General features: G+C 38.1%; 1 protein-coding gene across 1 annotated transcript in view; it reads right to left on the reverse strand.

The window, feature by feature from the left end:
* The window catches only part of usp40 (ubiquitin specific peptidase 40), a gene marked incomplete at its 5' end in the record, with an annotated part of 179,198 nt that overhangs the window by 143,792 nt on the left and 19,370 nt on the right, over positions 1 to 16,036 (reverse strand). Inside the window, 2 exons of the mRNA XM_039755053.1 lie at positions 8,098 to 8,226; positions 13,349 to 13,492. Of these exons, the coding sequence (XP_039610987.1) occupies positions 8,098 to 8,226; positions 13,349 to 13,492 (273 nt within the window). The remainder of the gene's footprint in view (positions 1 to 8,097; positions 8,227 to 13,348; positions 13,493 to 16,036) is intronic.

Here is a 16,036-nt window from a genome sequence, read left to right on the forward strand (position 1 = left end):
TGCAGAGCTTCAGCTGCCTTGCCGAACACTTACCGCGTTAATCAAGTTTAGCTTATGATGCTGCAAGTTATTGCGAAGCTAGTCCACACGATGCCGAAGAGAAAAGTTGATTCTGAAAATAGAGCCTTTAAAAACCAATGGGAGGCTGAGTATATGTTTACTGACATTGCCGGTAAACCCGTGTGTCTCATTTGTGGAGCTAATGTGGCTGTAATTACAGAATTTAATCTAAGACGGCACTATGAGACAAAACATCAGGATAACCTGAAAGACCTGAATGCAATGCAGAAGATACAGAAAGCAGAAGAGTTAAAGAAGAATCTGACACTTCAGCAGACGTTTTTACCCGTGCAGAATCACAAAGTGATTTCAAGTGAAGCTGCTTTTATTGGAGTCACAAATGCACCAGTGCAACTTGCCCCACTTTCCCTGTTGCCAAGTAATGTTGAACCAAGTCAGCACAACGGTGTTCCCAAAAAGGCACTTTGCTGATAAACTGAGCGCACTGAGTTCGTACAGCGCTTTGGTGACTTTGAAGAACAAAAAGAATTTTGAGTTGTTTCAACCCATTTGCCGTCGATATGGAAACTGCACCTGTGCAGATTCAGATGGAGGTGATTGAGCTGCAGTGTAATGGCACACTGAAGGCAAAGTACGATACTGCAGGGCCCACAGTTTATTCACTCCATTCCCGCAGAAATGCTCCAGCTCCGTCTACATGCGGCTCGAACCTTGTGCATGTTTGGTAGCACATATCTGTGCGAGAAGCTCTTCTCAGTGATAAAGACTAACAAAACAGCACACAGGAGTCGCCTCACTGATGAGCACCTGCAGTCCATCCCGAGAATCTCCACAACACAGAACCTCACACCAAACATAAATGAACTTGTTGCCAAAAAAAGATGCCAGGCATCCAGCTCTGATAAAATGACATATGAGCAAAGACAACTGAATGATTTGATTTGTTATTGCTGAAAAGAACAAATTTTATTTATATTTCCAGGTTTTCTTATCCAGCATGTTCATATTTGAATTTGTATAATTTTGACAGGATATATTTTTACGGAGAGCAAAATCTTTTGGGATATTTTAAATGTAAGTTTATTTTTTATATAAAATTACATAAGAGTAAAGAAATTTGAATGTTTGTTCTTTTAACGTTTACTTTATTTCTAACTTGTATAATTTAGACAGGATATATTTTTATGGAGAGCAAAATATTATAAGTTATTTAAGGTTTGACTTGATTTATTCCGGAATAATATTCCTGTCTGTTTTTATTCATATTTATGTTCAAAAAAGTTAAGCTTTAAAAGTTTAGTTTTAGTGTGTTCAATAAATGTTTATCCTGCTCGGCCCGCGACCTAAAGTGTGTTTTGGATTTGGCCCCCTGTGCAATTGAGTTTGACACCCCTGATTTAGTCGACACAAATATCTTTGGTTGGAATGTAAGGTGAATTTACTCTTTACATTTTGTATGGTGAAGAAAAATTTATGCAATGATGCCTACAATTAACTTCCATTCCTACCAAAGATATTTCTGTCGACTAAATAAAAATTCCTTCTATTTAAAATTTAAATAGAACTTGAACAGATACAATAGTTCATAATATCCATGCAGACTTGCACGTAAGGGCGGGAGTCATCCGTGACTTGCACTGATACGAAATAGCCTGCCCATTTAATAATTTATTTATCCATTCTTACATAAAGATTTTGTACAAATAATGTTTTTCATTTTTCTTCCTTGATGGATTCTGCCACCCCCAGCAACAGTTGCTCGCACCCCAAAGAGTGTATGTATATATATGTGTGTGTATATATGTCGATATGTATATATATATATATATATATATATATATATATATCTATATATATGTGTGTGTGTGTGTGTATATATATATATATATATATATATATATATATATATATATATATATATATATATATATATATATATATATATTTGTGTGTATATATGTATATGCAGATATGTATATATATATATATATATATATGCATACACACACACACATACTGTATGTGGATGTACAAACCGGATTCCAAAAAAGTTGGGACACTATACAAATCGTGAATAAAAACTGAATGCAATGATGTGGAGGTGCCAACTTCTAATATTTTATTCAGAATAGAACATAAATCACGGAACAAAAGTTTAAACTGAGAAAATGTATCATTTTAAGGGAAAAATATGTTGATTCAGAATTTCATGGTATCAACTAATCCCAAAAAAGTTGAGACAAGGCCATTTTCACCACTGTGAGGCATCTCCCCTTCTTCTTACAACACTCAACAGACGTATGGGGACCGAGGAGACCAGTTTCTCAAGTTTATAAATAGGAATGCTCTCCCATTCTTGTCTAATACAGGCCTCTAACTGTTCAATCGTCTTGGGCTTTCTTTGTCGCATCACAGCCGGGTTGGGAGATGGGGTGGCCGCTAGGGGGTACTGCGGAGAGCCAGCCGCTACAATGGACGACTTACCAGCCCCACCCGGAGGTGCAATTAAGACCAGCTGGTCAGGCACCTGGAGCACTTCCGGGTGGGCTATAAAGCAGGCAACCTCCCTCGATTCTGGGACAGAAGCGGGAGGAAGAGGACGAGGTTGCCTGGGAGGAGCGGTGGTGGCAGAAAGGGTTGGTTGTAGTTTGTTTGGTGCTTTTGGGACTGTGTATTGCCTGTGGGTCACGGGGAAGACGTGCGCCCACGGGTGAAGAAAAAACAATAAAGCCTGTGTTTTGCACACGTGCCTCTGCGTGGTCTGTGCCGGGTCGGGCGCTATATAGCACCTTTTACAACTGGCGTAGCCAGCAGGATCCCGATCCGTTCAATTGGACCGGAACCTGGATCAAAATTTGTTGCAAGACCCAACATAGCGAAGCGCAACAGTGCGAGGCACGTGCTCGACTCGGCTGCACGGAGAGCACGCTCCCGACGCAACTACAGGCAAGCTCAGCAGGCAGCACAGCGCACTGAAGCGCGCTCACATGGCAGGGGCCGCTAGCCAGCACGTGCGACAGAGCACTAGGTAGGCAAAGCGCGCACACGTGGCAGGAGGCGCAAGCCGGCATGCGCCGCACAGCGCAAGAGAACAACCAAGGCTGTCAAAGGAGCGAGGAGCTACTGCAGGCACCAGGAATGGGGAAGAAAAAAGCCGGGCAGACACAGAGGCCAATTGGTGGGCGCCGCCACGCAAGTCCGCCGCACGGGTTGCAGCTGGAGGTAGGTAATGGGCCGCGGGTGTGTCTTTCCGCATGTGGGTCGTCCTACCTCCTGGACGCCGAGGGGCGAAGCACCCGATGCGGGCAGGGGGACGTGTGTCCTTGGCGTGACGGCGGCGCCAGCTCGGGAGAGAGCGAGGCAGAGCAGCGTCTCCCTTTCGGCCTGATCCAGCGGCTGGGGGAGGAGAGCCCGGACGAGCTTCCCAGCGTGGTGTCCCAGCAAGAAGAGCCGGAGCAGCTTCAGGAGCCAGGTAAAGGGTTTTTTTTTTGTGTGTCAATAACCCACCGAGGTGGATCGGCAGACGGGGATGACGGACTCCCTTCCCTCTGCTCCGGACTACCCGAAGGGGCCCGTGGGGGATCCACAGGGTCTTGTTGGCACGCGGTCGGCGACAAGGAGAGCCCAAATCCACCGCCGGCCGCCTCTATTAACATTTCCTGAGCTGTAGGGGAGGTGAAATCCATTGTCCTCGCCCTACAGTCCCTCTTGCAAGTCTTTCAGGTCCTACAGGAAGTGAAGAAGGGGCTGGAGAAGAAGCTCGGCTGCCTGTGTGGAACCCTGGCCGAATGGCTTCGTGATGGCGGGTGGCCAGCCTCCCACCGGCAGGACAGAGCGGTGCAGGTAAGCGAAGCCGGTACCGCAGAGAAAAGGGGGCGGGACGCATCGGCAGCTGTGTTGGTCAGTACTGCCTGTCAAGCGGACCCGCCCACCACACGAGAGGCTGCTGCGATGACTGACAGCAGGGCGACGAGCGTGCGGGGAGGCAGCAGGTGGAAACCGGCTGCCAAACAACCCGCCCCGACCGCCAGCGCCGGTCTTGCGGCAGTCCAAAGGGACGCAGGCGGTGCGGGGTCCCTCCTTTTCCCATAGGGGGACTCAGACCACCAGTGCATCCCAAAGAAAGAGGAGGAACTGGAAGAGGAAACCAGAACCTCCTTACAAAACGCAGTGTATGCCTGACGGCTTGGGGCCGCAGGAGGGCTGCACTGCAGAGGGGCGGAACCGTCACGGGCCCTCCTCGGAGGGGGCGAAGGGGCAGGGGTTCCCTGCCTGCTTCCGCTCATACCGGGACCGTACTGGAGGGGGTCAGCAATGTTTTAACTGTGGCCGCAGTGGCCATGTCTGGCGGTGTTGTCCAGAAGGACGTCAGGGCAACGCCCCCAGACCTGTTCATTGCATATTCACAGGGCGCAGCCGTGGAACCAGGGATGCCGACTCCCCATCTTGGAGAAGACCGGCCCTCGCATGGCAGGCCGATGAGCCCCACAAGCCTCATCTGAGGGAGGGGAAGTGTGAAAGACAGCCGGGTCCCATGCCCGGCCGGGACACCTTTGCTACATACGTCCCGGGGGAGCCACCATGGACAGTGCAATGCCTCCCCCGGGGTGCCTGGGGGCAGCCTCCCTGGCTGTAGGTCCTTCCTCAGTCTCCCCCGTGGCTCCATGGAACATGGAGTCAACCACAGCCCTGTTGGGAGATGGGGTGGCCGCTGGGGGGTGCTGCGGAGAGCCAGCCGCTACAATGGACGACTTACCAGCCCCACCCGGAGGTGCAATTAAGACCAGCTGGTCAGGCACCTGGAGCACTTCCAGGTGGGCTATAAAGAAGGCAACCTCACTCCATTCTGGGCCAGAAGCGGGAGGAAGAGGACGAGGTTGCCTGGGAGGAGCGGCGGTGGCAGAAAGGGTTGGTTGTAGTTTGTTTGGTGCTTTTGGGACTGTGTATTGCCTGTGGGTCACGGGAAGACGTGCGCCCACGGGTGAAGAAAAAACAATAACGCCTGTGTTTTGTACACGTGCCTCTGCATGGTCTGTGCCGGGTCGGGCGCTATATATATATGACAGCAACACTCATCACTCACAACAGTGACAAAACAATTACATTGACAATCATGTTACGTTATTTTCAAAATGTTTCCTTTTGTTTTTCAATACTTCTTTAACACACTACTTCTCCGCTTTGCAATGGTGGTTATTTGGGTATGCCATAAACAACCATTCTAGAAATTTGTGCCATACTTTGAGTATGCTTGCAATGTGTATGGTAATACGGAGACATTTCCCCATTGCTCCATGTGAGGTTATGTTAAAGTAAGCTGCAATCATGCTAATTACTGCACATATAAAGATCACTGCTTCAAGTGTGGATAAGCATGCATATGTGAATTACAAGCAATATCACAGTATCAATGCACAGGTAGCCATGGATGCAAACTACAGTACACTGTTGTACCTAGTATATTACCCTGAAGACAACCGTGGACAATTGACAGCCAAATGCCACTCTGGTACATGGAATTCTACACTCCACTAACCCCTGGTTGCAATTCAAAAGCCTGGGAAGGTTCAAGAAGTCACATAGAGACTCCTGGGGCATTGGATAAACAGAATCTCACAGATGAGAAATGGGGATCATGGAGAGAGGTACAACTCGTCATGTGACTCTGGAAGACAATTGGGAACAATATAAGGGTGAATTCAACTTCAGAAACAGTGGAATAGCTGTGGCTAGTTTCAGTAACTTTACAAGAGGTTTTCACCCATGTGCCATAACAGCAGGAGGTTGATTCTTCAGAAAGAATTGATGTAGATCATTCACTGTTAAACAAATGTGCCTGTTATCAGGCTTTACAGTCCTTCGGTCTGTGTGCGTTTCGGTCTTTGCATTTCAGTGCTCATTGCAATATTGTTCTTGATGTTATTGCAAAGTGCCAACAAATATGTGCAGCTAAGTGCAATATCCATCCTTATATGTTTTTCTTCTTATTCTCGTACTAGTTTGAATATTTTGAACTTTCTGGTAAAGCATTAATATCAGAAAACTACAAAACATCCTTAACATCATCATGTTATTTTGTAGCCCGGGTTGCCAAAAAATCATGACATCATTCATTCTAAACTGTGAACTCCTACTAGTCATAACTACTTCTCATGACCTACTCTGAGGTAGGATAAATTTGTATCCTATTCAGACTTTTAGTGCAATTCCTAGGATTAATTCTGAGATGTTTTCTAAATATGGATATTGCTCTACATAGCGTTATTACTGTTATTCTCACCTGGAAACCAGTACTAGGTCAAATAAATTGAGCAATAAGGCCTAAGAACTGGTAGACTTTTAATAATGAAAAGGTTTCAATATATTTTTGTTTTAGAAATCCAATATTTGACTAAGTGCTTACAAAACTCTCAATATATACCGTCAGAGACATTTCAATAGATATTGTTCAGTTGATTAGCAAAACAACTTCAAATCTAGATAATGTAACTTTTCAATTAGATTTTCAGACAAGGAATTGAAGTCTTACATAAAAATGTTCTCAATCTGCAAGGTATATGGAGAATCCCATTATAAAATTGACTCTGTGCATTGTATTTAAAACACTTCTCTCGAGCTACTGCGCAAAAAACACATTCTGGAGATGAGCCCATTTTTCAAAAAGACTTTCAAACACCAGCTTGTTTTGACTATCTTCTATAAAGAGCATTGTATCAATTCCTTCAACTGTAAAAAGCCTTTCCGAGGTTAACTAAAAATAACACACAGAGGGTTGTAAACAAACAAATTAATCCTATCATTAATCTACTTGTTTTTCGCATTACTTTGGTCAACCAGAAGGCCTCAGAATGCATTATATGGCTATCTTCTTGTATAATACGCTATCATAGCGGTTCGTTTGTCTGTCCAGGATTTTAAAATCACCTGTAGCTCGCAAACCGTTTCACCTATTGACTTGAAATTTGGTACACATATACTACGTAACGTCTACTATCCGCTTTCGGGGTGATGATTTTTATTACTCTTTTTATTTTTATTTTATTGTAGAATCATCTCTCGGCAGCATGCAGCAGGGCGTCGCATGAGTATGGGCACCATTCTCATTGCCTACCACCTTCGCTAATCATTCTTGAGGCAGATTGAAGACTTAAGTGCCAGCTTAAGTGAAAAATTAAAGAAAACATACTAAGTAATTGCAACACAAAAATGAACTTAATCAGTTTTAACATAAAAAGATGCCCATGAAAGAAGAGAAGCAGCAGGCCACTAGGGTGGAGAAAAGAAGAGCTGCTTAAGAAGTAGCAAGCACATCAACCTCTGAGCAAACAAATGCTAAACAGAGACAGAGAAAGAGTATGAAAACTAGGAATGCTCAAGTCAAGTGCATTCACTGTACGTTATTGTGCAGTACGCCGTCACTGGTGGTATTATAAAAGGAAAAGAACACATTCTAATACCTAAAATTACCAAATATAAACTTCACATTAAAAAAATAAATCTCAAAATCCAATTCATGTCATACACAACTTGACGTCTCTAAAGTAACCAGGGATAATGCTCAGTTTCTATGAACCCTTTAGCCACTGTAGCTGATTTAAACAATATTGCTTGTTTTTCTTTGACAATGAAGGGAACTTTGAATATGAATACTGAATGTAGTCAAATCAGGAAACCATTCCCTGATGGAATGTCAGTCCTTAATAAAACAGATACTAAAACAGATCCTCTATGACATGTAGATATTTACTATGTGGGAGCAAAATGAATATCTGAAGAAAACAACCAGAACACATGGAATATGTGCCAAGTCCACACAGTGACTGGACCAGGAATTGAACACCATGTCCTACAGACAGTGATTTAGCTGCACTATCCTCTGTGCCACCACAGACCCTTATTTGCTAAATAGATATTTGTATCTTATTATAATCCACTGATTTTCATGATTACTCTTAGAAACTAACAAAAAATGCATCTAGTTTCAAAATTCTATTGATTAATGACTCCATTGGCAAGATTTTACTAATCAATATTGTGAATTCATGGTAACACTTCATCTGTTCATATTCTACTTACCGGAGACTGCCAGTTTCCTAATTCATCAACATCTCTGATATAAACATGGTAATGACCACCATAACAGCCACCTTTATGTATAATTACAGAAAAAAGCTCATAGTCATAATCAGCAATTGCTTGGTCCACCTACACAAAGAAAAGGAATGAATTTATGTAGAAGACAAACCAAGATCAATATTAGAACACACCATCATACGCAAAAATAATTTGTGAACATAATAGAACAATTTCAGTATTTGAGATGATAGAGAATTTAAATTACTGCTAAATTATGTTACCAGCTATACTTCATAAAATATATTTATGCATTCTATTTAAAAAAACTGCTAAGAGTAAAGGCGTCTAGTGCCTAACTCAGTTCAGTAAAAGTTACAGCAAAAAGTAAATCAAACCTGACATTTAAAAATTTAAATTACAAAGCAATTGAGAAACCTCACTTTCAAATAATTCTATTGTATATTTTAAGTTGAGGGGTATATACACTCAGTGGCCATTTTATTTGGTACACTTTGCTAGTACCATGTTAGACCCTCTTTTGCCTTCAGAACTGCTGTAATTCTTCATGGCATAGATTCATCAAGGTGCTGGAAACATTATTCAGGAATTTTGGTCCATATTGACATGATAGCTTGACGCATTAGCTGCAGATTTGCCGGCTGCACGTCCATAATGCAAATCTCCAATAGTTTTTGTGAATTACACACATGCCAAAACATTAAATAATGGTGGTTATTTAATGTTTCAAATGGCCTAAAAATAATTTTTCTAGAAATATGTTCTGGTTGTAAAATGCACTTTACCTTTAACTATAAATGGAACTGTTTACCAGTTTTCACAATAAACCACAGTGAAATTCCTGATTGCTATTACAATGCTTCATATCTTAATAACCACTATAACCACTCAATTACTGTTTCTTAAAATGTGACTTATCTTTAAAACAATGTCAAGCATTAACTAAAATGTACATAATTATTCATGTGCAGTATAAAAATTTGGCACCTAGCACTTTAATATAACTATGGAGGAAGGCAGTGACAGTGGTTCAGAGCTCTTTCACCCATCGAAGAGGAACTAAGTATGTTCCTATTTAGGTTTTTTGAAATTTGGTCAAGGAGAATTGACTACTCTACTTGTAAAACATGTAGAAAGTAAGTTATAGTGAAAGGGGCAAACACACTGACTTTAATGAATGATCCTTGAAAAAAATCAACCACTCCTATACAATGATTTCAAAGTAAGGTAATCTTTACTTCATTATTTTATAACTTGCCAACTGCTCATCAGAATGAAGGTTTAGTGTTGCGTGCTCTAATAAGAATTTGACTGCTTATGTGTTGTCCTGATGTTTGTGCTACCCATGTGTGTGCACTGTTTAGTGTACAGGGTGATCCATTCAGTATAGTTTGTTCATTCAAATAATTAGTATGGGTCTTAAGACAGACTGTTTTTATCCAGTCTTATGAATCAACCAATAGTTAAACTTTAATTGAAAACATTCACATAACACATTCATTGGAATAGAACGATCTGATTGGACAGGTGGCATACATTTTAAACAACATTACATCAGGGCTGGAAATTTGGTGTGGGATTCCAGGTATTCCATACAAATATAGTAACTCTTAGTAAGACTTTTAATTTGCTAATTTTACACACATTTATTTGGTAAGCAATCCTTCTTGCTTGTTGCAAGAATATTCAGTGTCCCTTATTGGTTACTTGGGAATGAATGTATTTTTTTTCATTCCTTACATTTCACTAAACTTGCATGCATAGAGTTATATTCTTGCCCTAAAATCAATTCACACATTTAAGAAATTGATATGGATCATTTAGTGAATTCATAATAAGTTTTGCTCCTTTTTATTTGACAAACTGACCATTGCCAGTTTGTGGCTGCGTTGTGACTAAACCTAAAGGCAACTGCAATTATCATTTCTTTAAAATAGTGGTGGACTGAGTGCCTTTAAAACTGAAACTGAAAAGTAGAATCAGTGACACACAAAAAGATTAACAATGCTCAAGAATAACTTCAAGAAAATCAACTGTACAATGGCTAAGGTTGACACCTATCTTATTCTGAAAATTATAATATTTCAGAATAAGTGGGGACTTGGTAGGACACTTTTCGCAGGGATACAACAATTCAAGCTTACACTGAGTTATGGCCTTCAAGAAATGTCCTTTGGTTTTGGCATCAGTTAATGGTAACCTCAAAGCAAAAATGTCCCCTAGAAAAATAATAAAGTAATAGTCATTCTCAAACCTGTTAACTCCAAATCAGAGGAGATGGGAGAGACATCCTATCCTGCAATATTGGACCCAATGCAGGAAAAGGGCCTGGACAGAAAACCAGTACATCATCAGAAAGAATATACTGTTTAAATGTGCTTGAAATATCACGGTGATTTTTAAACTGTGGGCTTTCATTTTTTACAACTGAGTCTGACATCCTCTCTTGGATCAAATTTAAGGGGAATTCTCCTTCCAAGTTTCAAAAATGAATTTATAGCTCTGAACCAAGGTTATTATAGTTTTGTCTTTTTATATTAGTTTTTATTTCCATATTTTTTTCTGACCTTACTTGGAAATTCAGTTTAACTTTAGTTTTCCTTCATCGTGTTAGTTTTAATTTAGTTTTTATTTCACGGCATTTCTATTTTATTTTTACATCTATTAGTTTCAGTATTAGTAATTAAGGTATGGGTAAACAGCTACTATGGAGTTTAGTTTTGAAGGATTTGGATAATATGAGTCTGTTACTGGAAGCTTATCTTGGTTTACTATCTAGTTTTGTTTTTGTCTGATTAATCAAACTCAGATACCGAATATAAACAATATATTTATACATTTGTGCTGAACAAATGTGCATGGACTGTTGGAACTATTTATCTTTTCCTTTTATTGCTCAGAATGAACCAATTTGTAATGAAGTTATATAAATTTTAATGAAGGTTTTTTTCACTAAATGTCCGAGATTAGAAATAATATATACATTATCTAAGCATGTTTATCCAAAGCAGATTTGCAGGAAACTTGGAGCCAACCCCAACAGGTTTGGATACGAAGCAGGAAAAATCCATTTTATGCAAAAAGAATATGATATGATATCTCCCCTATATTTTGAGAGAGACAGAAAAATTGAAAAAAAGGGGGACAAATATTTTAAGACACAATTCTGATACTGGATTATTTTCACAATATCAGGTAATCTGAGTTTTGAATATAAACTAAAAAAAGATAAATTAATAAATATAGAATACGAAACACATCAGTAGGTTTATTTTTACACCAGTTGGCAGACTCTCTTTGCCTACCTACCTACAGTTCAGAAGAGACGTTACCTAATCAAGAATTTTAGAAGGTTTGTGTCGCTTCATGGTTAAACGACTTTTTTTAAAGCAAAAGTGATTAGTCAGTAACAATATGATGATCTTGTATGATGACCTAGTCAGTCTCTCCATCAATGTCATTTTTCTTTTCAAAAAGGATTTCTCCTATGCGAAGTGGCAGGTGAATTATTGTCACAGAAAGCAGGCATTGAGAAATAAACTGAAACATTACCCACTTGTGATTTGTATGTCCATACGGTAACAGGTTTAATTGACCACCACATTCTGATTTCAGGCATTTGAATTACATCTTGATATACAAGAAGCGCAAAAAAAGGCGGCACAGAAAATCGATTATTTCTATTTCACACGCTTTACATGCCCGCATTCAGTTTGCTCTGTCACCACAAATGCTGTGTGAACACCTGCCCCTCTGTCACCAGCTGCCATTCACCGAATGAATATATGCGGGCAGCTCATGGTTTACGAAAATATTTTTTTTAATAATAGTTTCATTTTTCATTTTAGTTTTCGTTCACTATAACAACCTTGCTCTGAACATAGTAAAATATTAGCCAGCTATAGCCATATTTATAATTCCAATTAAAACCTGTGTGACATTGAACGAAAAAAAAAGATAAAGAAATGAATATAAAATCACAAAGTGTAGATGGTCTATTAGATATAAACCCATAACATCAGCTGTATTCATACATTCATGCAATTCCTAGTGTGTGAGTTAATCACTGGAGATTTATGGATAAACCCTACACGAAAGGGGCTTTTAGAAAGACAATAGCGTTGTAACAATAATCTTAACGAACACCACCAGTGAAATCAAACATATCGTGATAAATTTAATTATGCGAGTGTAATTTGTAGCTGCACAGTCAGAAGTGATTAGAAGTTTTGCTTGGATTACAAGTCTCATACATTAAAGTTATCTGAAATTGCAACCTACTCAACCAGAAGAGGTTACACCTTGCCAAGGATGCCAGGAAGCTTTAATGCATTCCAGTAATCAGCATACCATTAGACAGACTGTTCAGTGTCAGTGATCAGCCCACAGGTCACAGATTAAATCCGAAAAGTAGATATGTTGACATTCTTACATTTCAATTCACATTAAAGGAAACTGAAAACATACAGGAGATTAGGCCAGAAGCACTTAAATTCGTTATGAAGATATATAAATCACTGCTGTCCATTTGACTTAATTACATTTGTAATATTTTGTTAGCAGTTGCATATTTGACTGGTTTATATATACGTGTGTTGAGATCGTTAAAAGTCTGTATTTTGTAGGTTTACATGTGTTCATTGCAAACTGGACATAGATCTTATTCATGTAAGTTACTTGTGCTTTTTTATGTCTATTTATAGCATCTAGCATTACAACAACTGGTTTAAAACATCAGAAACAGTGAATTTTTTGTTTTTTTTAAATGACAGAAGTTTGTTTTGTTTCAATCTAAAACATACTAAAATGAGTTCAACGTGTTTAAGTGTTTTTTAGTTAGCACATTTTAATAATATGGTGATAATACTAAAAATCAAGGTAATTTTGTAGAGTATCATAGTGATCTGATTATGTCTCATTCTTCTCTGCCCAGAGGGGACTGGGCGGTCTCGTGGTATTGAACCCCTACAGATGTTATTTTTTTTCTCCAGCTCTTGGAGATTTTTTTTTTTGGTTTTTTCTGTCCACCCTGGCCATCGGACCTTACTTATTGTATGTTAATTAATGTTGACTTATGTTTATTTTTTATTGTGTCTTCTATTTTTCTATTCTTCATTTTGTACTTTGAGCTCCATTTTTTTGTATGAATATGTGCTATATAAATAAATGTTGATTGATTGATTGATTCTCTGTAACACAGTATGTGAATATATGCAGTGAAAAAAATCCTTACCTGTTCAGAAAAAGGTTTGAGGTTGATTTTTAAAGGGAATGTGTATTTTCCAGTCTCCTTGTATCTTTCACATTTGGCAAAATCAAAATTAAACCTTAATAGAGACACAGTGAGAAAAGGAGGCAAATGTCGCAGTTTGGCAGACTATGAAGAAGAAGAAAAAAAAAAAGACAAAAAAATTAAGTTACAATAAAAATTGTCAAATCTAAAAAAAAACATTTTATTAAAATACTAAAAATACATAATTTTCCTTTAACCTCACAATTTTTAATTATCTGTACAACTCACCTGTTTTATTAATTGCTTCCCATATTTTTAAAGCTCCAAATTATTCTTTGCAACTCTATGAATTAATGCTAAAATCATCTACTGTACTTAATTTAAACCAGACATTAGTTAGCAATCTTAATATAGGCTCAGAAGGCATTTACTCAGCATATGTAACTTAAACTGACAAGAATAAAATAAAGGACAACAGAATTACAGTATTTCACACACACCGAGTTAGAGCAGATTTTGAAGAAGTCATAAAATAAATTTGAAAAAGTTTAATGTTAATTCTCTTTCAGATAAGGAAAACAGAATAATATTACTACCAAATATTAAAATATCTAATGTATTTTTGTGCATATATTGAATAATATGGATTGATCAATTACTGTATTAGATTTGATATAAGAGTTAAAAAAATAATTTTAGACCTACAATTAAGCCTACTAAACCACCAAAGCATGTATAAGTTGTAATTAAAAATAAATAAATAAATATTTTCACAAATTTGTTATGCCTGGTATAAAAAAAAAAAAATCCTGAAAGAACTACTACTTGCCTTTGTCTCTTTTTTCCTAAACCACAGGTTGACTACTGGCATTTTGTGTTAAAAGCACTGATTAGACAATAAAAGTAGTTAACTCAGAAATGTACATTTCTTGCAGAAGTAAATCAAAAGTTTTTTTTTTCTTGAAAATAAGGAATAAAACCAAAGAGCAACAACATCATTTTCTGAGCACTGAAATCATTTTTTCTAAACTGGAGGGCTTAACCATGCAACTGCAAGGAATCATTTACCACCATTCTAAAATATAAGAGCTACCAAAATACCAACATGAAAACCGAATCAAAATGAAAGAACAAGGGTCAGCATCAGAATACCAAAAAAAAAACACTTTCTATGAGCACTTGTTTACTGATTAAATATGTATCTTAGACAAAGGAGCTTGCACTGTTTCACTGCAATTTAACATCTAAAAATCTATCATCTGCCTCTTGCTGCTTTCAAAAATGGGGATGTGATGCAGTTTAACATTTCTTTCTATTATAAAAAAAAAATAATCTTGGAAGGCTTGGAATGAGATGAGATGCGATTTTCTCAGAGACACTTTAACGTCCCGCGAGACAAGGCAGTGAGAGAAAAATACAGCTGCTGTACAGACTTTTAAATGTTCTAAGCGCCGCATGAAATGCAGAGCATGCTGCAAGCAAGCAGCAGATCTGACCACATTTCCGTAGCATGCACATAGAGCGTCTCAATGGGGAGGAATGGGGGTGGGCGACGAAAGCAAGTCCTTAAAAAAGAATTAAGGACTTGATTGAACAAAGGACTAAAATTCTACATAATAAATGGAAACTTATCTATACTAATAAAAGGCAAAGCCCTCAATGACTCACTCACTCACTCATCACTAATTCTCCAACTTCCCGTGTAGGTAGAAGGCTAATTATAGTGGTTTTGTTTGGTTTTAATTTTTAGATTTCTTGATGTTTTAAGTTGTTTATAATTGTGTTTTGTATTTATTTTTTTATTTATTGTTTGTTCGGTGTCCTTGAGTTCTCTGAAAGGCACCTTGTATAAATAAAATGTATTATTATTATTATAAGGCTGAAATTTGGCAGGCTCATTCCTTACAGCTTACTTACAAAAGTTGGGCAGGTTTCATTTCGAAATTCTACGCGTAATGGTCATAACTGGAACCTATTTTTTCGTCCATATACTATAACTAGCAAAATACCCGCGCTTCGCAGCGGAGAAGTAGTGTGTTAATGAAGCAATTAAAAAGAAAAGGAAACATTTTGAAAATAACGTAACATGATTTTCAATGTAATTGTTTTGTCACTGTTGTGAGTGATGAGTGTTGTTGTCATATATATATATATATATATATATATATATATATATATTTACACACACACACATAAACATATATATATACATATCTATACATATACACACACATATATAAACATATATATACATATACATACATATCTACATATATACACACACAGCTATTTCAGATCAGTGCAATACGCTGCTTGTTAAAATGGATAACTCCCGCTCTTACATGCAAGTCTGTGGATATTATGAACTATCGATTTGTTCAAGTTCTATTTAAATTTTAAATAGAAGGAATTTTTATTTAGTCGACAGAAATATCTTTGGTAGGAATGGTAAAACAGACAGGAATATTATTCCTGAATAAATCAACTCAAACCTTAAACAACTTATAATATTTTGCTCTCCATAAAAATATATCCTGTCTAAATTATACAAGTTAGAAATAAAGTAAACATTAAAAGAACAAACATTCAAATTTCTTTACTCTTATGTAATTTTATATAAAAATAAACTTAGATTTTAAATATCCCAAAAGATTTTGCTCTCCATAAAAATATATCCTGTCAAAATTA

The sequence above is a fragment of the Polypterus senegalus genome, chromosome 6 (genome assembly GCF_016835505.1).
Source record: "Polypterus senegalus isolate Bchr_013 chromosome 6, ASM1683550v1, whole genome shotgun sequence".
NCBI classification, from domain to species: domain Eukaryota; kingdom Metazoa; phylum Chordata; class Cladistia; order Polypteriformes; family Polypteridae; genus Polypterus; species Polypterus senegalus.